Genomic DNA, 19,749 nt, shown 5'->3' on the forward strand with positions numbered 1-19,749 from the left:
TCTCCCTTCCTCTCTGTAAAAAATGAGTAAGATATGTTTTAAAAAAATAAATAAAATAAAACGTGAACGTCAGAGGTGACCATAAAGAATACAAAGTACTTGGTTGGCTACTGAACATTTCCTAAAGAAATACACCTCAACTGTCATTCAGTTCATTACCTACTCTGGCCAGAGATTTGAAAGTCAAAAATGGTTTCTTGCTCGTAGAAATACACCTTCGAAAGCTAGATGTATATTGTCCCGCAGGAGGAGGAGTAGGCTTTTTGTAGAAATAGTCGTGGTCTGTTAAAGGACAGGCAATGAGAGTAACATTTCCCACCACCAACCAGAAATTCTAAAGGTGGTTGTGGATGTGTGCGTTTCCTGGGAGCCTGGATGTACTGGGCTGTAGAGTGAAAGCGTTGTGTGGGTTCTTAGGGTCAGAAAATGTTTCTCAGGATAGGTCAGTGCGGTGTCTTCCACACATTTCCAGGCGAAAGAACCAAATAGAATACATTTATATGCTTTGGGGCAACAGCCCAGGAAAACAGGAAGCCCCAAATTATCTTTCTTTTTTAAAAATATATTTTTATTGATTTCAGAGACGAGGGGAGAGGGAGAGAGAGATAGAAACATCAGTGATGAGAGAGAATCATTGATCAGCTGCCTCCTGCACGCCCCACACTGGGGATCGAGCCTGCAACCCAGGCATGTGCCCTGACTGGGAATTGAACCATAAGTTCATAAGTTGATGCTTAACTACTGAGCCACACTGGCCGAGCCTTTGAACTCTGGCTTTACTGTAAAACGCATACAAGTTTTATATTTGGGTTTCTAATATATTTATATTTACAGTGATGTAAAACTTAACTTATCCATTACTTCCACTAAGAAAACTTAACTTAGCCAAAGCTAGGCAACACGGGAGCTAGAGGGTACCCATGGTGTGTGCCCTAAACCGAGGTGGAAGCAGGTGGTAGCCTGGGTCTGACGGTGGCTAGCCCTGTATGCCACTTTCCCACGCCTGCCATTTCATCGCCTCAGCGTCTGAGCCGAACCAAGTTCCATGTTGTCTTCAGGCTGTGTCGTTAGTGGCTGCATCTAAACACGTGACTTCTAAATGACACTTGCTGCGTTTCTTTCGGCACTTTTTATAGGCAATTTGAAAGGCGGTTTTTTTTTTATTTAAACTTGCTATAACCGTCAATTCAGTAAAAGTAAAATAAATGTTCTTTATTGTAATGTCAGTTCCCTTCGTTCCGCTGTCACTCGTCATTTTAGGGTGTTTGAGTTCCTTCTCACCCAGTGGACTGTCCGGGAAGGGAACCTCCTCCAGCGATGTGACCAGCTGACCCACAGATTTGTAATTGCTGCTCCTCTCCCGCCCTTGCTGCCCCCGTAGGTACTGGATATTCAGGTCCTGGGGCCGCGTGGGCACGGTGATCGGCAGTAACAAGCTGGAGCAGATGCCGTCCAAGGAGGATGCCGTTGAGCACTTTATGAAACTGTATGAAGAGAAAACCGGGAATGCCTGGCACTCCGAGAACTTCACCAAGTATCCGAAGAAGTTCTACCCCCTGGAGATCGACTATGGCCAGGTAACGCGTAATACTCTCACGCCATCTAGTCTTTGTAAAAGGGAAGGGTTACCATACGCTTTTAAAAACATTCCACGAATCGGATGGCATCACTGGTGAATGCTACCAAATGTTTAAAGGATTAATACAAGTCCTTCACAAACTCTTCCAAAGAACAGAATGGGAAGGACACTCCCAACTCATTATGAGGCCAGTGTCACCCCGATACCAAAGCCAGATAGAGACATCACAGGAAAACTGATGACCAGTATCACTGTGAGTCTAGGTGCAAAGCCCTCAACAGAATGCTAGCAGTCTAGCAGCACAGAAGGAATTTATCCGAGGAATGCAAGGTTGGTTCACCACACGAAAATCAGTGTAATACACGTGAATAGAATAGAGGCTACAAGCCACATGATCGTCATAACAGACCAGGAAAAGCATTCAGTAAGACCCAGGGCCCTTCATGGGTGGGCTCCTCACCATGAAGTGTGAGGTGGAGAGGTTTTGCTGTTTTTTCCTTTGAAATCTGGTGTATTTTTAACCCTTACTGTACATCTCAGACTGGCCGCATTTCAAAACTAGTGACTACTGTATTAAGCTGATCTACAGAGTCATTTCTTCAGGCCGTATAGAATCCCATCCTGTGGGTGGCCGTGATTCATAATTTACCAAACAATATAATGTGCCTCCCCCGATTGGGGTTTAGGTTAGTTGCAGGTATTTGATAGAGCAGTGCTGATAGACATAAATACCCATGCCTCTGATTATTACCATGGAGGTGGAGTTCCTGAGTTGTAGAGTATGGGCATTTATTCATTTATTTTGTAATATATTTTTATTGATTTCAGCAAGGAAGGGTGAGGGAAGGAGGAGGGAGAGAGGAACATCAGTGATGACAGAAAATCACTGATCGGCTGCCTCCTGCACTGGGGATTGGCCCGCAACTGGTCATATGCCCTTGACTAAAATCGAACCTGGGACCCTTCAGTCCACAGGCCGACACACTGTCCACTGTGCCAAACCAGCCAGGGCCAGAGGCTTTTTGACACGTTAACAGTTTGTTCCTCGGTGAGGTTGGAACCAGAAGCTGGGTGTTTCCATGTTAAGAGTACATCAAAAAAAAAAAAAAAAAAAAGTACATCCCCAACAGCCGTGAGCACAGCATGGCACAGATTTCTGTCTGCATCTGGGGTCAGCCCAGCCGTGCCCAATGCCAGTTCCCTTCCCTGAAGCACATGTAAGCAGATGAACAGCATAGGCCCTGCCCTCATGTGGTTCAAAAGTAAGAAAAGCTCAGGCATTTCCATTACAGTGTGGTCTTGGCTTAGCTGGGTGGTCAGGAAGTGGGGCCGAGCCTCATGCTTAGTTTATCAGGAGGGGTGGGGTTTGGGGGGCGGGTGGCTAAAGTGGATGCACTGAGCACTGTCAGGCTGCCTGGCTTGAGGCATTGGGATGGAGAAAGCTGTATAGACTTAATCACTCACGTAGTTGGCCCTGGGATGAGGCGGAGCAAGAGAAGTGGGGGAGCATCTGTCCACTGGTCCAAGGAGGTCCCTCGATCCAGGGTGTGCCCTCCTAGCTGCCAAGCTCTTCTGGGTCGGGCACAAGTGGGCACTGAAGAGATTCCCATGCGGGACACCAGCAGCCCAAGGGCAGGAGACAGTGAGCAGGAAGGGGTGAGGGGGTAAGGGGAGTGTGAGGCTGCAGTGCCAGCTGGGTAAGAATATGGGGCAGTCCAGAGGACTTGGGGGTGCCCTGGAAGTGTCCGATCCCTCTGCAGACTCACACCCTTCCTGGTAGCTGCCGCCCAAGCCCTGTGGATGGATGCCTAGCCCTTTTGCTGGTGGCATCGTCCTGGGTACTCTACCTGCTGCCCAAACACCACCACCACTTTGGTTTAATGGGGTCTCTTACTGATTGTCTTCTCCTCTGTAACATACCTGTTCCCCCAAAGGATGAAGAGGCGGTGAAGAAACTGACAGTGAACCCTGGAACCAAGTCCAAGCTCCCCAAGCCGGTGCAGAACCTCATCAAGATGATCTTCGATGTGGAAAGCATGAAGAAAGCCATGGTGGAATATGAGGTGCGTGCACTGAGGGTCCGGTCTGTGAGCCTTTGCCGGGGGCAGTGGAGTGCTGAGCTGGTGACGCGCTCAGTAGCTCTTACTGGATTCGGCATCTCTGCCTGTTCTTAAGCCTGAGGTAGAGGAGGTGTACTGAGGCCTGGGTGCTTGCAGACGTGTGTTGGAGAGTGTCCCCTGGGTTCCTGGTCCCCCTGCACTTTGCTCCTCCTTGTTGCCATGGTAGCGTCAGGAGCATCTTCCCTGTGGCCCAGCAAGCAGGCAGTCCAGGGCGCAGCCCACTCCAGTAGAAGAGCTGCTGTGGTCACTGTTGACAAAAGTGCAGGGAGCTTCTGACTCTTGCTCGCAGATGAAATTCATTCCAGCTGTTTGAGGAAGAGGTTGGGCCCAGGCTGAGTGAGGGGCTGGGATGGGGGGAGGGTTGAGCCCCTCTCTCGGTCCCGGGTGGACTGTCCCACATGTCATTCCCAGCTTCCTGTACTCTGGTTTTTCTGTGATTTACAGAAACACCATGATACTGTTTTTCACTCAGATGAGCAACTAGTTTTGCAGGAGGAAAAGGGCTGGGCCTGCCTGGAACAGGCTAGAAGCAGCCTGTGAGAGGTGGAGAGGAGGGTGCCCGCCCCTTGCCTGGCAGGTTCCCGTGGGGTCGGGTAACCGGGTGGATAGTGAACATGGTAACAACCCTGGGAGCTTTATGCCCAGGAGGGGCAGCTGGTGCTCCCTGTGAGGAGGTGAATTCTGAGCCCAGAGCAGAGTGGTGCCAGGGGACGGAGGATGCTACACCCAGAGCCCCGCTACGCCCGGAAGCCTCCTTGTGCTGCAGGGGCGGCTCCTGGGCCCCAGGCATCTCCCACTCGCAGTTCCTCCCAAAGCTGAGCTGCCGGAGCCGCTGCCCAGCAGGGCTGTGCCTCGAGTCTGCTTGCCAGGCGTGGGGGCGGCTGGTGCTGACTCCGCCTCTTGTTCCTGGGGCCTGTGTGTGTGTGTGTTTTGAGGGTGCAGATTAGAGAGAATGGTCTTTTTAAAATAAACATTGAAATGCACCGCTTGGGGAGCCTGCTCTCGGCTCCGGTCACGCTGCCCTGGGTCAGGACGTCTACTGAGTTCCTCCTTTAGAATTGCTTTCAGAACCACTTTGTACTTCATGCTAAAGATCGGCTTTTATCACATCTCCTTGGTTCAAAGCAGATTATCCACCTTCTTCCCCGGAGTTTTTAGCTCCAATTACTTAACTGTCCCCACCAGCCAGGCCCCTCAGGATCGGCAGCACTGCGGGTGCAGCGACACACGTACGCCGGGGCTGGTAGCCATTAGACGCCGGCCCCGCTGGCCCCCGGTGAACTGTGATCACGTCCGTGGCTTGTTTCATTTACTCCCCACAGTGGTTCCATGTCTCGGGTGCTTGTTGGCTCCATCTGTGTCCCGGGCCCTGCAGGTGCCGGGATGCAGAGATGGGTGAGGTGGGGTCTGGGCCCTGGAACAGAGGACCCGTTGGGAATAGCCCAGAGACAGTGTCTGAGGATACAGAGTGGGGTCCCCTGCGCACAGATGTGGGGGGGCCGGTGAGCAGTCCAGGCAGGTCACTCACGGTGGATATGGGCCCCGTTTACAAACAGGAGCCCAAGGCTGAACAGTGGGTGCACAACTGGTAGCTGGGGACCAGGCCTTCTGGCTGCAGGTCTGCCGTTGTCCACGTCAGCTTCTCCCTCTCGTGGTGGTGCTCCCGGGGGGTGTGCGCAGTAGCAGTGTCGTCAGCGCGAATGAACGTTGGCCCCGTTGTGGCTGATGCGGAGAGACGCTGGCGACCTGCTGTAAATGCGTATGTTCGGGAGCCGCTCTGAACAGTCGCTTTGTAGTCGTTTTCCTCCCGGGAACTGCCGTGGCTCCCTCGTCCTCCCGGGAATCAGCTGGGAATGCGCTGCGTCTTCCCGAAGTGTGTGGCTCTTTCACCTCTAACACAGGGTGGGGAGCCTGGCTAGCTTCTCCCTGACACATGAGTAGCGAGAATCTTCTCATAGACTCTCGGCCCCTGAGTGGGGGTCGGACTGCAAAGTCTGCGGAGTTGGGTGCCTGCATCTCCCAGGAAGATGGGCAGCTCTGGGTGCGTCCGTCAGGGCCCAGGAGGCCTGGGAAGGTGACCCGTCCCCTCGCCCAGCGCCATGCTGCACGGAGCCTGCCTTTCAAGGGGGATCCCCTGTCTCCTCAGATCGACCTTCAGAAGATGCCCTTGGGGAAGCTGAGCAAAAGGCAGATCCAGGCCGCCTACTCGATCCTCAGTGAGGTCCAGCAGGTAAGCGAGGGGCCAGCCCGGCTCTGTCCAGCTGCCAGTGGCTCTCCTGGGCCAGCCCCCGGCCAGCCGCTGGTCTCGGGGTGCGCGGTACGTTTACTCAAGGTCAGTGGGTGTACTGGCCACAGTTCGTGATGATGGAGATTTTTTTTCAGTTTGACAAGTGCTCCTGCGAAAGATGATCACAGAACCAATGAATTAGCAGTGTTTCCAGGATGAGCTAGGTGGTAAACTTCCTGTAAACTTGATGAGGAATTTGGTTCTCCTGCTTCATAAAATACTTGAGAATTGGGCTGAATTTCTTTTGCAGTTACTAGGAGGTTATCAAGTAGAGAGCTAAGTAATGTCTTACTTTCATTCATATCCCCTCCCCCCCTCCACAGATCCTTCAAGCAGTGAGTGCTCTGGGGGTTCCACTTATGGGGAGGAGGGAATGGGGGGGTGGGCAGGCTTGGCTTGTGAGAGTAGAAAAGCACACAGGCAGTGGGGCCAGGCAAATGCTTTCTGGCTGGAGCTGGGGTAGAGGCCCTGACATGTAGCAGTTAAATCCCATAGAGCTGGTCTCAAGCAGTGTCCCCACCAGCTGGGACGGTGTACCTACCCACTGCACAGAGCAGGCACATGGCTGCAGACCGAAGGTTTACGACCTAGAGACGCCGATGTCCCTGTGAGAAGCAGACTGGCCTCAGGCCTGCAGGATGCCAGCTTGCTGCCCCCCGGGCATCCTTGGTCCACCTCGGTGTCTGCCAAGGTGCAGGACCCCATGTCCAGCTCCTCCAGCTGCTTGTGCATCCGGGGCACTAATTGCTGCTGTGGCAGAAAGGGGACCGCGGCCCTCTGTGCCGGGGAACCGGCACCTCCCGAAAGTAAATCCCGGTCTTAAGGTGACGTTCAGTGGGTGAAGGAGGACAGGCTGAATTTTATCGCAAAGGGATTTTTCCCTTTTATTTCGTTATGGAAAGTTTTCAGAGCATACAGAAGGTTGAAAGGATTTTACAGCAATTCCCATGAGCCCACCACCTAGACACCACAGTTCCCACCGCGGGTCTGTACCTCCACGGCTCCTGTACAGATGAAGCCTGTGGGAGGCTGTGTGCTGAGCCTCAGGGCTTGAGGCTGGAGGTCCCGCGCTGCGGGGCTGTGACGCCAGCAGGCAGGCTCTGCGCTCACCAGGACCCTCGGACCCACCGCACCACCTTCTGGAGGAGAAGCCCAGCCCCGCACGGGGCCTCGCTGGCTACCTCAGCCTGTGTTCCGTCTGTCCCTCCCCCAAAGGCCTTGTCCCAGGGCAGCAGCGACTCCCAGATCCTGGATCTCTCCAATCGCTTCTACACCCTGATCCCCCACGACTTCGGGATGAAGAAGCCGCCGCTCCTGAGCAACGCAGACAGCGTGCAGGTAGCGCTGGGCCTGCTGGGCTGTGGTGCTGCCCCGCGACTCCCGGTCCATGTTATGGTCCCTCGGGCAGGGCCAGCTCTGGGAAGGCCACTTGGTGTCGTCATTGTGAAGTGGGGATCTGCCCACAGTGTGGGGACACCATGGGCAGAGCGGATGTGGTGCTCCCCCTCATCTGTCTGGGGACAGAGCCGGGAGTGGGAGAGCCTCCCTGTGGGTCCGAGCAAGGCAGCCAGTGTGCGTGCCACCTGTCACCAGTGTGTGCGAGAGGAGAGACGGCCTTCCCACAGCCTCACGGCTTCCGCCTCCCTGCCTCCCTGCCACAGGGGCCCTCCTTGCTTTCCAAGGGGCCCTCCATGGTGTGCACCCGATGGACGACAGGCCGCCCGGTCAGCTGGGAGTCCCCCCCTCACTGTCCACTCAGGCTGTTACCTGCATTCGGTTTTCTGTCCCAAAAGTGGGCGAGTCCTCCTCCCTCGTGTGGCACCTCCCTCGGGTTTTCTTTGTCCCTCCAGGCCAAGGTGGAAATGCTGGACAACCTGCTGGACATCGAGGTGGCCTACAGTTTGCTCAGGGGAGGGTCTGATGACAGCAGCAAGGACCCCATCGATGTCAACTATGAGAAACTCAAAACCGACATTAAGGTAACAGGGCCCGCCCTTTCTGAAGCATCTTCCGCGCTCGCCCCAAGTGCGTGGTCCCCAGACCTCCATGTGTGCCGGGGTCTCCTGGAGAGCTTCTCAGCACAGGGGCTGGGCCCGAACCCCGACTGGCTGTCGCGTCCCAGGTGCTGTCCTTGGAGAGCCACTGGCCGTTTCCCCGACAGCTGAGCACCTGGGTGCAGGGCAAGCGTCCACGCCCAGGCCTGTTTGCTGTAGAGACTGGGTCTGAGGGCCTTACCGGACGGTCGTTCCTTATCTAGAGGGGGGTCTGTTTTGGAGACTTTTGCGGCCGGAGCCCTAGGAGGTCAGTTACTGTGTCCGTTTCAGAAGTGGAAGTACCTGAGGGGCCGCAGTAAAACAGTGCCTGGCCATATCCCCACATGACACCCGGAGTCCTTGGCCTCTGCCCTGGGGCTGACCGAGGGGAATGTCAGCCTCCGCTCCTGGCTCGCCCCGGTGCCTCTCCACTCAGCCCCGTGTCCCTCCCTGCAGAATGACAGGGTCCGCGTTCCCTAGAGTCTGCTGAGCCTGGGAGGGCGGGTCTGCGTCACTGAAAAGAGCCCTTGCTCCTTGCTTGGGACAAAGCATAGGACTGTGGGTCCGAGCAGGGATGCTCTGGGTTGGTTCTGTGTGAGGGGCTGCTGTGCTAAGAGGCTGGGAGAAGAGCAGAATTCCTATTTTTCTGAACACTGGGTACGAACATGAATTTGGGACACAGAGCATGTCTCATAACGCTCTTGTTTTGCACGGATTCTCTTAACTCAGTGACAGTAGGTGGTGGGCGGGTGCCCTGAGCCATGGTGTGCATGGCCCTGAGGAGTCCAGAGCCCCGCCCTCCAGCGCCTCATGGCTGTTGCCGCATTGGAGTGCAAGTCTTGGCTTTGGGGCGCCCCCTCCTGGCCCATATGTCTTACCTCCGTGGACTGGACTGGACCTGGGAGCTGGCTCCCTGTTCTAAAGGCTCTGTTGACCGAGCCCCAGGCCTCTGGTTTCCTCGTAGCCCAAAGAAGGCACGTCCAAGGAAGTGGGGCCGCTGGCCTGGGACCCCCCAGCTGTGGGCCTGGGACCCCCCAGCTGTGGGCCTGGGACCCCCCAGCTGTGGGCCTGGGACCGGGGCTCAGTCCCATCTGGGCTTCATGAAGGCCATGGTCATGTGATCTGTGCATCCCCTGAGCCTGTGCTGCTCTCCCACCTGTGTTTGCTCTGATACCGAGATGCCCTTCTCCCAGGTGGTGGACAAAGATTCCGAGGAAGCCAAGATCATCAGGAAATACGTTAAGAACACTCACGCGACCACACACAACGCCTATGACCTGAAAGTCCTCGAGGTAAGGCTCCCCCTCCGCCCTCTGCCGGCTCTTCCTGCTCCTCCTTCCAGCCTGGGCCTGGGTAGAAACAAGCAGTTAACTTTGCTTGAAGTAACCAGGGGGAAATTTCATTAATTTGTTGAGCTGAAAAATGAGCAGTCTCCTGGTTTGGGGGTGGGTTTATTCTAAAACCTGGTTTTAGAATCAGGAAATATTACCAGAGATTCAAAATGAAGTGCTTTGCCCTGGCCGGTTTTGCTCAGTGGTTAGAGCGTCAGCCCGCAGACTGAAGGGTCTTGGTTCGATTCCCAGTCAGTTGCAGGTTCAGTCCCAGCCCCAGTTGGGGCACCTGTGGGAGGCATCCAATCGATGTGGCTCTCTCTTTTCTTCCTCCCTTCCTCCCCCTGCTCCCTTCCACTCTGTCTAGAAATCCGTGGGAAAAATAGCCTCTGATGAGGGTTTTTTTAATGAAGTGCCTTAGTCATACATCTCCTACACCAGTGGTCGGCAAACTGCGGCCCCTTGAGTGTGGCTCTTCCACAAAATACCGCGTGTGGGCGCACACGTACAGTGCGATTGAAACTTCGTGGCCACACTCAAGGGGCCAAAGAGCCACATGTGGCTCGCGAGCCGCCGTTTGCCGACCACTGTCCTCCACCTATTACTCGTTTCGTAGCTAGTCTCTGCTAGATGGCACATTGACTAGCCAGGCTGCTCTCTCCCAATGATTGAAACGCCTTACTTATGTTAAGATCTGTTAGGTTTCCTGGCTCAGCCCTCCTGTATCGAGTCAGGTCCCTGTGTTAACCAGAGTAACGTGGTTTCTGTCACCTCTCTCCTTTACTGAATGCCCCAACCAGATCTTTAAGATCGAGCGTGAAGGGGAAAACCAGCGCTACAAGCCCTTCAAGCAGCTGCATAACCGGAGGTTGCTGTGGCACGGGTCCAGAACCACCAATTTCGCTGGGATTCTGTCCCAGGGTCTCCGGATCGCCCCGCCGGAAGCGCCTGTGGTACGTGCCTGGCCTGGAGAGAGGGGTGGGCAGTACCTGTCTCTGCCGCTGGCCCCAGAGAGCTTTAACAGGGACTTGGGTGAGACATGCACATCCCAGTGAGTAGGGGCCTGGTGTAAAGATGAAGGTTTTGGCTCGGCTGTGGCTGACAGGTGGCTATTGCCAGACCCTTAGCACAGCCCCTGAGTAGGACCTTCGCCCCCGTTCTCCTGACCCAAACTGTGTGGTGTGGCTACACATGTGTGAAGCATCCAGGCCCTGCTGTGAGTGCTGATTGGGGTGTTGCCGTGCAGAGAACAGACCTTGGCCGAGAGCCAAGCCGAGCTCCCACCTGCCTGCACCCCTCCCAGCTGGGTGAGCTCCGTGGAGCTCCCTGTCTCCCTCGGGGGTGCGGTGATTATGAGGAAAGCCCTGCCCAGACACAGGGTGGTCATGTCACCTGTTGATGGCGGAAGGGCTGCTGGACAGGGCTCAGCGGGGGTCCTCCGAGCCTCTGGTTTCAGGGTTGTAGGAAGTGGGGGGAAGCGGGTTAAGGACTTGCTAGCACTGAGCCACCGCACGTGACTTGGGCGAGCGACCTAACCTTTTTGAACCTCACGTTTCACTTACAAGAGGGAATGGAAATACTAGGCAGTGTTAGTGGGTGTCCACATGTGCCAGGTTCCAGTGGAGCATCTATTGCAGTGATGGCGAACCTATGACACGTGTGTCAGAGGTGACACGCGAACTCATTTTTTTGGTTGATTTTTCTTTTTTAAATGGTATTTAAATATATAAAGTAAATATCAAAAATATAAGTCTTTGTTTTACTATGGTTGCAAGTTTCAAAAAATTTCTATATGTGACACGGCACCAGAGTTAAGTTAGGGTTTTTGAAAATGCTGACACGCAGAGCTCAAAAGGTTCGCCATCACTGGCCTATTGACTCACGTAACGCTCACAGCAGCCCCGGGCGGGTCTTTCCTCTGTTCGAGGGAGGAGGACGTGGGTCCAGAGAGATGAAGCACTTGTTGAGGCCGCTCAGAGCCGGGCAGATCCGGGTCGGAGCAGGCTGTTGGGAGCTCGGGCTCAGCACCCTGCAAGGGGCGTGGGGAGAGTGGGAAGTGGTACTGCAGCACTCTGGCCTGGCTCGGCTCGCTGGCACCGGTACCGGGTGGCGCTGCAGCACTCAGCCTGGCTCGCTGGCACCAGTACCGGGTGGCGCTGCAGCACTCAGCCTGGCTCGCTGGCACCGGTACTGGGTGGTGCTGCAGCACTCGGCTCGCTGGCACCGGTACCGGGTGGCGCTGCAGCACTCGGCTCGCTGGCACCGGTACCGGGTGGCGCTGCAGCACTCTGGCCTGGCTCGGCTCACTGGCACCGGTACTGGGTGGCGCTGCAGCACTCAGCTCGCTGGCACCAGTACCAGGTGGCGCTGCAGCACTTGGCCTGGCTCGCTGGCACCGGTACTGGGTGGTGCTGCAGCACTCGGCTCGCTGGCACCGGTACCGGGTGGCGCTGCAGCACTCGGCCTGGCTCAGCTCGCTGGCACCGGTACCGGGTGGCGCTGCAGCACTCGGCCTGGCTTGGCTCGCTGGCACCGGTACCGGGTGGTGCTGCAGCACTCGGCCTGGCTCGGCAAGCTGGCACCGGTACCGGGTGGCGCTGCAGCACTCGGCCTGGCTCGGCTCACTGGCACCGGTACCGGATGGTGCTGCAGCACTCGGCCTGGCTTGGCTCGCTGGCACCGGTACCGGGTGGTGCTGCAGCACTCGGCCTGGCTCGGCAAGCTGGCACCGGTACCGGGTGGTGCTGCAGCACTCGGCCTGGCTCGGCAAGCTGGCACCGGTACCGGGTGGTGCTGCAGCACTCGGCTCGGCTCGCTGGCACCGGTACCGGGTGGTGCTGCAGCACTCGGCCTGGCTCGGCTCACTGGCACCGGTACCGGGTGGTGCTGCAGCACTCGGCCTGGCTCGGCTCGCTGGCACCGGTACCGGGTGGTGCTGCAGCACTCGGCCTGGCTCGGCTCGCTGGCACCGGTACCGGGTGGTGCTGCTGGCTAACTGCCCGCTGAAGTCTCTCCGTTGACCCTTCCCCCTTGCAGACGGGCTACATGTTCGGCAAAGGGATCTACTTCGCCGACATGGTCTCCAAGAGCGCCAACTACTGCCACACGTCCCAGGGAGACCCGGTGGGCTTGGTCCTCCTGGGAGAGGTTGCCCTGGGGAACATGTGAGTTGCCTGGCATGGGGGCTGGGGGCTTGGTGGGGAGGGGGGGGGGCTCCAGGGAGCAGGGTCCCCTGGCGGGGAGGTGACCCTGGACATTCCCCTCCACAATTACAGGACCCACGGATGGGCGGGCAGGGGGGTAGCAGAAACCTATGAAGCAGCGGTTCTCAACCTGTGGGTCCAACGACCCTTTCACAGGGGTCGCCTAAGACCATCGGAAAACATAATTACATATTGTTTTTGTGATTAATCACGATGCTTTCATGATGTTCAATTTGTCACAATGAAATTGGGGGTCACCACCACATGAGGAGCTGTATTAAAGGGTCGCGGCATCAGGAAGGTTGAGAACCACTGCTATGGAGGGAAGTGAACGGGGGAGGGGGAGGAAGGCCTCCAAGCCCGAGGCGGGAGCTGGGAAGCAGAGAGGTTGCTACACAGAGGAGGGTCGCCCGTGCCCCTCCCACTGCTGTTCAGAGACCAGCTCGGACTAAAGTGCGCCGGTCCGGTTCTGAGACCCACAGAGAACACCTGTGGGCCCAGGGGTGGGGGACAGAACAACCCCCGCGTGGCGGCCACGGTTCTGTGCAGGACCGTCCTGTGCACGTGGCCGCAGAGCAGATCGCTGGCACGAGCCGTGCAGAAGAGCCTTCGTGTCTGCAGCCGGCGTGGACCCACAGGACGGAGCGCCCGGCCATGCATGGGCTTGGTTCTTGGGCTCATCTCCCTTCCTCCCTCGACCTCGTCTGCAAGTCAGAGCCGGCCCCAGAGGCCCTCTGAGACGGTTCTCTCTCTCTCTCTCTCTCTCTCTCTCTCTCTCTCTCTCTCTCTCACAGGTATGAGCTGAAGCACGCTTTGCACGTCAGCAAGTTGCCCAAGGGCAAGCACAGTGTCAAAGGTGAGTGTTGCCAAAGCAGCGGCTCTGGCTCTGGCCCCGCCCCGTGGACGCACAGGCGGAGCTTTTTCCCTGGAAGCCGAGTTCCTGGCTCGGCTCTGACAGCCGGAGGCCCATTTCAGAAGCTTCCCTCGCTGTGGCTTCCCTCGCTGCGGCTGCCCGGGGGGTCTGTGAGCACCGGCAGCGAGGTGCGTTGGCGGGGCGATTTAGCCCGATTCCTCGCTCCAGCGCCGAGGGCCCCTCGGGGCCGGTGGTCCCTGCGCATCGTGGATGGAGGAGCTGGTGGCACCTGAGGAGTCGGGAGCCCCGGCCCCCGGTTAGAGGGAGTGCTTTGGAATTCTGCTTACAATACTAGTGTAATTGGGGGCGGGCGCAGTGTGCACTCTTCTCATCAGAATCACCCACGGCTGGTGCCCTGGGAACGTGATTATCGCCGGCCGTTTCCTGTCTGGAGGAAGATAGAGCATGAAATGTGTGTGTCTTTAAAATGAACACAGAGCGAACATAAGCGAACTCGGCGCCCTGGGACGTTCTCAGCATCTGCTCACAGTTCACCTCACTCATGCCTTCTGTTTCGCAGGTTTGGGCAAGACGACCCCTGACCCTTCCGCTAGTATCACCCTGGATGGGGTGGAGGTTCCTCTGGGGACTGGGGTCTCGTCTGGCGTGGATGACACGTCCCTGCTGTACAACGAGTATCCTTTACGTGTAGCCCCCTGTGCAGCCGGTTGGCTGCTGAGGCTGCTGAGGCTGCCCTCGGATGGCCGCCTGGCGATGGTCCCCTCGCTGGTCTCCCGACACCGAGGGAGGCCTGACGCCCGCCTGAGCTGCCGATTGGGGCGCGCACTCTGCACTCGGAACCATTGCCTCCTTGACACACTTCCCTCCAGGTACATTGTCTACGACACGGCTCAGGTGAACCTGAAGTACCTGCTGAAGCTGAAGTTCAACTTTAAGACGTCCCTGTGGTGAGCTGACGCGCGGCCGAGGTGCAGCCCGCCGCCGGCATGAACTTGCCTGGTGTGCGCGGCGCTGACGGCCGGGCAGAGGCTGCAGCTGGGGTGCCGAGGGCCTCGTGCCTTCACTGAACCCCTCAGCGATTGAACACTGGTCACATGGTCACCGATTTTTCCAAACTTTTCAAATCCGTTGTTCAGGTTGGTTGGGATTTCCTGCCAGCCGGCGCCCTGTGGGTAACTGACAGTGGAGAAGGGGGAGGGGCAGGGTTTGTCTAGACTAGTCCTGCGGGGAGAGCCAGGCCACGGTCCTGGTTCCCCAGGGCAGGAAAAACCAGTCTTCCACCTTACACTCAAGTGTTCTTTTTAGTTTTGAAAAAATGTTAAGCATTTATTTTGAGGTAACAATAAAAACTAATTTCATAATATTTAGGTTTTTCCTTTTGCGTTTGTTGTCACCCTTCCAGCTTTGGGGGGTGCTTGTCTGGGGAAGGGTGTGAGGAGACCAGTATCCGTTTCTCCTTAGAAACAAGGTGCTGCCTGTCCTGGCTGGGCACCCTCGGGGGGAAGCAGAGTCAGTTAAGGCTGCATGTGAGCCCTGACGTCCCTGTGAGCACCTTGTCTTCCCGATTAAACTCCGTCACCGGTTTCCCGGGGCTGAGGGCGGGTCTCCGTCACTGTGAAAGTGGCTCAGTGCTTCTGTGAGCTGGGTGTGTGGTCTCATCCTGCCCCGAGGTCTAGTTAGTGCTCGTGGTGCCAGGTCCACAAAGACGACAGGGAGGCTGTGCCGGCGCCTGTGGATCCCCAGAGAGTGCCGGGGGCAGGCACACTGCCCTGCCGAGTGGAGAACGGCAGCCACCACCCTGGAAAGCACTGCGTCGGCCGGTCGGACGCGCTGTGGGATGGACCCCGCGGCACAGGGTCCTGCGGAGGCTGTGACGCACGCGCACAGGATGGCCTCGCGCTACTGCCGTGACGACACCACAGCGGTTCACCCTACGTCCTCGAACGCGTGGGCGCTGCCCGTGGCGCTTTCGGCCTTTTACGGGAGGCGGGGGAGTGTGGGCCTGAAGGTGGGGTCACAGGCAGAGGAGGCGGCAGCGTGAGCCGTCGTCTCGAACCCCAAAGCTGCCCTGGGCTTGCTGACAAGGGAGACACGGACATGGCGCTTACGAGGGGAAAGAGGGGCAGCAGCTCCGTTTTCTCTGAACTGAGCGTTATGTGCTAGTGAGCAGTGATAACAGCGGCATTTCTGAACGTCGGCTCTGCGGGGAGCCGTGTCTGTGCCGCATGCAGTTGGTACGAAGGCCAGGCAAGCCCACGTGAGGCGTTCAGTCTCCAGTGCAGAAGCACAGCGGGTCAGCTTGGCCACAGTGCAGTTCTTGTCTTTCTCGGTGTCCTTGGCGTGTAGGAACCCTTAGCACCTTTGACCTGAGCCCCCACCCCTCACCCCCAATCAGCCAGCCATTCCCCAAGGCTCTCGGGCTCCCTGAATGTTCTGTATCCTTTGCCCGTTTTATCAGCACAGAGAGAGGCAATCACTCTCACAGCTCCCGATTAAACAGTCTTTTTAGGATGGAGTGATTGCTTAAAGGGGTCCCTGTAATCAAAACTGACTTCAAGGAGATTCTTGTTTCGCTTCCCTTCTAAACGTGGGAGCTGCCATGTTACGTTCCAGTATTTACACGTTAAAACTTTAAACCTTAAAAAACTTCGAGTCCTGCCTGGCTGGTGTGCCTCAGTGGTTGAGTGTCGACCTATGAACCAGGAGGTCACAGTTTGATCCCTGGTTGGGGCACATGTCCGGGTTGTGGGCTCCATCCCCAGTGTGGGGCGAGCAGGAGGCAGCCAATCAATGATTCTCTCCTCCCTCTCCGAAATCAATGAGTATTTTTTGAAAGAGGAAATAGCCGCTCCTTCCGCATCCCAGGCTGCAGCAGAGCGCTCTGCGTGGAGCTCCCATGACCCTCAGCACGGTGAGGCAGTCCCCGGAGGGAAGGCCAGTGGCAGCCTGGCCCCAGTGTTGTACCGTGTGTTCACACAGTGTGTGTGAGCTCTGTGAAGTCTTCACACGGAAAGCCAATGGTGCACTGGCCTTTTTGTTTGTTTGTTTTTCATTGATTTTAGAGAGAGGAAGGGGGAGAGAGAAACATTGATCAGTGTGGGAGGCACCCCAACTGGAGACCGAGCTGCAACCTTCTGGTATACGGGCAGCGCTCCAACCAGCACCTGCCTGGTCAGGGCGCGCACTGGCTGTGTATCTTCTCACTGGAGGTCTGAGTATCTGGAATGGCTTATCTTTGACCTGTTGGCCTGGCTTTTCTTGTTTCTTTGTTTTTGTTTTATAAATTTATTTATTGTTAATCCTCACCCACGGATATTTTTCCATTGATTTTCAGGGAGAGTGGAGAGGGAGGGAAAGATAGAGACATCTATGTGAGAGAAACATATAGATTGGTTGCCTCCTGCATGAACCCTGATCAGGGCCCAGGCCAGGGAGGAGCCTGCAACCAAGGTATGTGCCCTTAACCGGAATCAAACCCAGGACCCTTTGGTTGGCATGCCAACACTGTCCACTGAGCCAAACCAGCTAGGGCTGGCTGGTTTTATTTCACTCCAATATCCCCCACATATGGTAAGGATTTCACATTTCCCAAAGTGGTGTCACTTCCTTTCCCTTAAATTCTGTGTTTCAATTCCAAAAAGATTGGGATTTAGTTATTTACTAGAGGCCTGGTGCACGAATTCGTGCACAGGTGGGGTCCCTGGGCCTGGCCAGCGATCAGGGCTGATGGGGGCGGGGGGTAGGGGGGGCTGGTGGGCTTGGGGGAGGGACTGCGGGAGGTTGGCTGTGGGAGCACATTAACTACCAGGGGTCAGCATTGAACACCTGCCCCCTGGTGGTCAGTGTGCGTCATACTAACCGGTCGACCAGTCATTCAGTCACTTAGGCTTTTATATCTATAGACTAGGGGCCCGGTGCACGAAATTCGTGCACTGGGCGTGTGGGGGGGGGGTGAGTGTCCCTCAGCCCAGCCTGCCCCCTCTCACATACTGGGAGCCCTCAGGCGTTGACCCCCATCACCCTCCAATCGCAGGATCAGCCCCTTGCCCAGGCCTGACGCCTCTGACAGAGGTGTCAGGCCTGGGCAGGGGACCCTCATTTTCCCCCCATCACTGGTTCTGCCCCCAGCCCAGGCCTGATGCCTCTGGCCCAGGCATCAGGCCTGGGCAGGGGACCCCCAGACCCCTCCGATTGCTGGCTCTGCCCCTTGCCCAGGCCTGATGGCGTAGACCCCCATCACCCCCTGACACCTGATCGGCCCCTTGCCCAGGCCTGACGCCTCCGCCAGAGGTGTCAGGCTTGGACAGGGGACCCCCATATCCCCCCAATCACTGGTTCTGGCCCCCGCCCAGGCCTGAGGCCTCTGGCCCAGGAATCATGCCTGGGCAGGGGACCCCCATCTCCCTCTGATCTCTTGCTCCACCCCCCGCCCAAGCCTGACGCCTCTGACCCAGGCTTCAGGCCTAGGCAAGGGGACCATCATATCCCCCAAATCCCCGGCTCAGCCCCCCGCCCAGGCCTGATGCCTCGGCCAGAGGAGTTGACCCTCATCACCCTCCGATCACCAATCACCGGATCGGCCCCTTGACCAGGCCTGAGGCCTCCGGCAGAGGTGTCAGGCCTGGGCAGGGGACCCCCAGCTCCCCGCGGTTGCAGGCTCCGCCCCTGCCCAGGCCTAACGCCTCTGGCCTAGGCATCCGACCCAGGCAGAGGGGACCTGCAGTGGCAGTGGAGGGCGCCGCGATCGTGGGCTTCGCTTTAGGCCCAGGCAAGGGACCCCTAGCTCCTGGGACTGCCAGCTTTGACTGTGTCCAGCTCCCATCGCTGGCTCCACCCCTACTTCCTGCTATCACTGGCCAGAGCGGCAAAGGTGCCTGATTCTCTGATCATGGCTGGGGGGCAGGGCAAAAGCTGGCCCCCCAGCTCTTAGCTCCCCCCTGGGTTTCCGATCACTGTCAGTGGCAGGGGGCTTCTTCCTGCTTTCCCTTTCGCCTCCCTGCATTGTGCCTACATATGCAAATTAACCGCCATCTTGTTGGCAGTTAACTGCCAATCTTAGTTGGCAGTTAACTGCCAATCATAGTTGGCAGTTAATTTGCATATAGCCCTGATTAGCCAATGAAAAGGGTATCGTCGTACGCCAATTACCATTTTTCTCTTATTAGTGTAGACTAGAGGCCCGGTGCACAAAATTTGTGCACTCGGGGTGGGGAGAGGAGGTCCCTCAGCCCGGCCTGTGCCCTCTCGCAGTCTGGGACCCCTCGGGAGATAACGACCTGCTGGCTTAGGCCTGCTCCCGGGTGGCAGAGGGCAGGCCTAATCCCTAGTTGCAGCCCCTGGTCGGGCTCAGAGCAGGGCCGATTGGGGAGTTGGGGCACCGCCCCCTGTCACACTCAAGGCAGGGTCGATAGGGAGGTTGGGGCACCACCCCCTGTCACGCACAGAGCAGGGCCCATCACGGGGGTTGGGGCTCCGTACCCTGTCACACACAGAGCAGGGCCCATCAGGGGGTTGGGGAGCTCTCCCCTGTCACACACAGAGCAGGGCCGATCAGAGGGTTGGGGCTCCGCACCCTGTCACACCCAGAGCCCGCAGGGTGATCAGGGGTTTGGTCGCTGCCCCCTGTCACACTGACCCCGGTGCTGGGAGGCCTCGCTGCGCCGCTGACCCCGGGGCCAGGACGCCTCTCGACTCCGCTGATCCGGGGGTCCTGAGGCCTCTCGGCTCTGCTGATCCCAGGGCCCTGAGGCCTCTCTGCCCTGCCGCTTCAGGGCTGTTTGGCTTCGCTCTGCTTGGAGCCTGAGTATGCAAATTAACCGCCATCTTTTAGCTTCTATAATTGAAACATTGTATCTTTTGGAGTTGTTGCTTCAGGAGCTCAGAGCCCCGCAGCTGCAGACAGGGAACCTTGGCTTCCTCCATCGCTGGGGCAACCAAGCCTCCTGTTCTCAGCTGCCTGGCTGCAGGCCGCCATCTTGGCTGACAGTTAATTTGCATATCTTGCTGATTAGCCAATGGGAAGGGCAGCGGTCGTACGCCAATTACCATGTTTCTCTTTTATTAGTGTAGATTCTGTTTTAAGGAATGGTGTCTTCACTTCTTTCACGCGGTGCCTGTTTGGGGCCAGTAGCTGGTTCAGGGGTCTGGTGCAGTGATGGCATCCCACTGCCACTGACGCTCTGCCTGGAAGGTCAGCAGCCTCTCTTGCCCCTTTTCTGGCGTCAGCAGTGCCGCCTTCTCGGCTTTCTAGTCTCTAGTGGCCTAGATGATAGGGGTTCCTCTATGGGGGGTGCTGCTGCATGCTTCCACTCCCCACCCTCCA

General features: G+C 57.1%; 1 protein-coding gene across 1 annotated transcript in view; it reads left to right on the forward strand.

Moving 5' to 3' along the window:
- Positions 1–14,790, forward strand: part of PARP1 (poly(ADP-ribose) polymerase 1) — a 35,293-nt gene extending 20,503 nt beyond the window's left edge. Inside the window, exons 13-23 of the mRNA XM_081114454.1 lie at positions 1,382–1,577; positions 3,514–3,642; positions 5,846–5,929; positions 7,202–7,324; positions 7,837–7,965; positions 9,213–9,311; positions 10,151–10,303; positions 12,387–12,514; positions 13,348–13,409; positions 13,987–14,101; positions 14,297–14,790. Of these exons, the coding sequence (XP_080970580.1) occupies positions 1,382–1,577; positions 3,514–3,642; positions 5,846–5,929; positions 7,202–7,324; positions 7,837–7,965; positions 9,213–9,311; positions 10,151–10,303; positions 12,387–12,514; positions 13,348–13,409; positions 13,987–14,101; positions 14,297–14,378 (1,300 nt within the window). The 3' untranslated portion in view covers positions 14,379–14,790. The remainder of the gene's footprint in view (positions 1–1,381; positions 1,578–3,513; positions 3,643–5,845; positions 5,930–7,201; positions 7,325–7,836; positions 7,966–9,212; positions 9,312–10,150; positions 10,304–12,386; positions 12,515–13,347; positions 13,410–13,986; positions 14,102–14,296) is intronic.
- Positions 14,791–19,749: the final 4,959 nt, after the last annotated feature.

The sequence above is a fragment of the Myotis nattereri genome (assembly GCF_964212035.1).
Source record: "Myotis nattereri genome assembly, chromosome: 20".
Classification (NCBI taxonomy): Eukaryota; Metazoa; Chordata; class Mammalia; order Chiroptera; family Vespertilionidae; genus Myotis; species Myotis nattereri.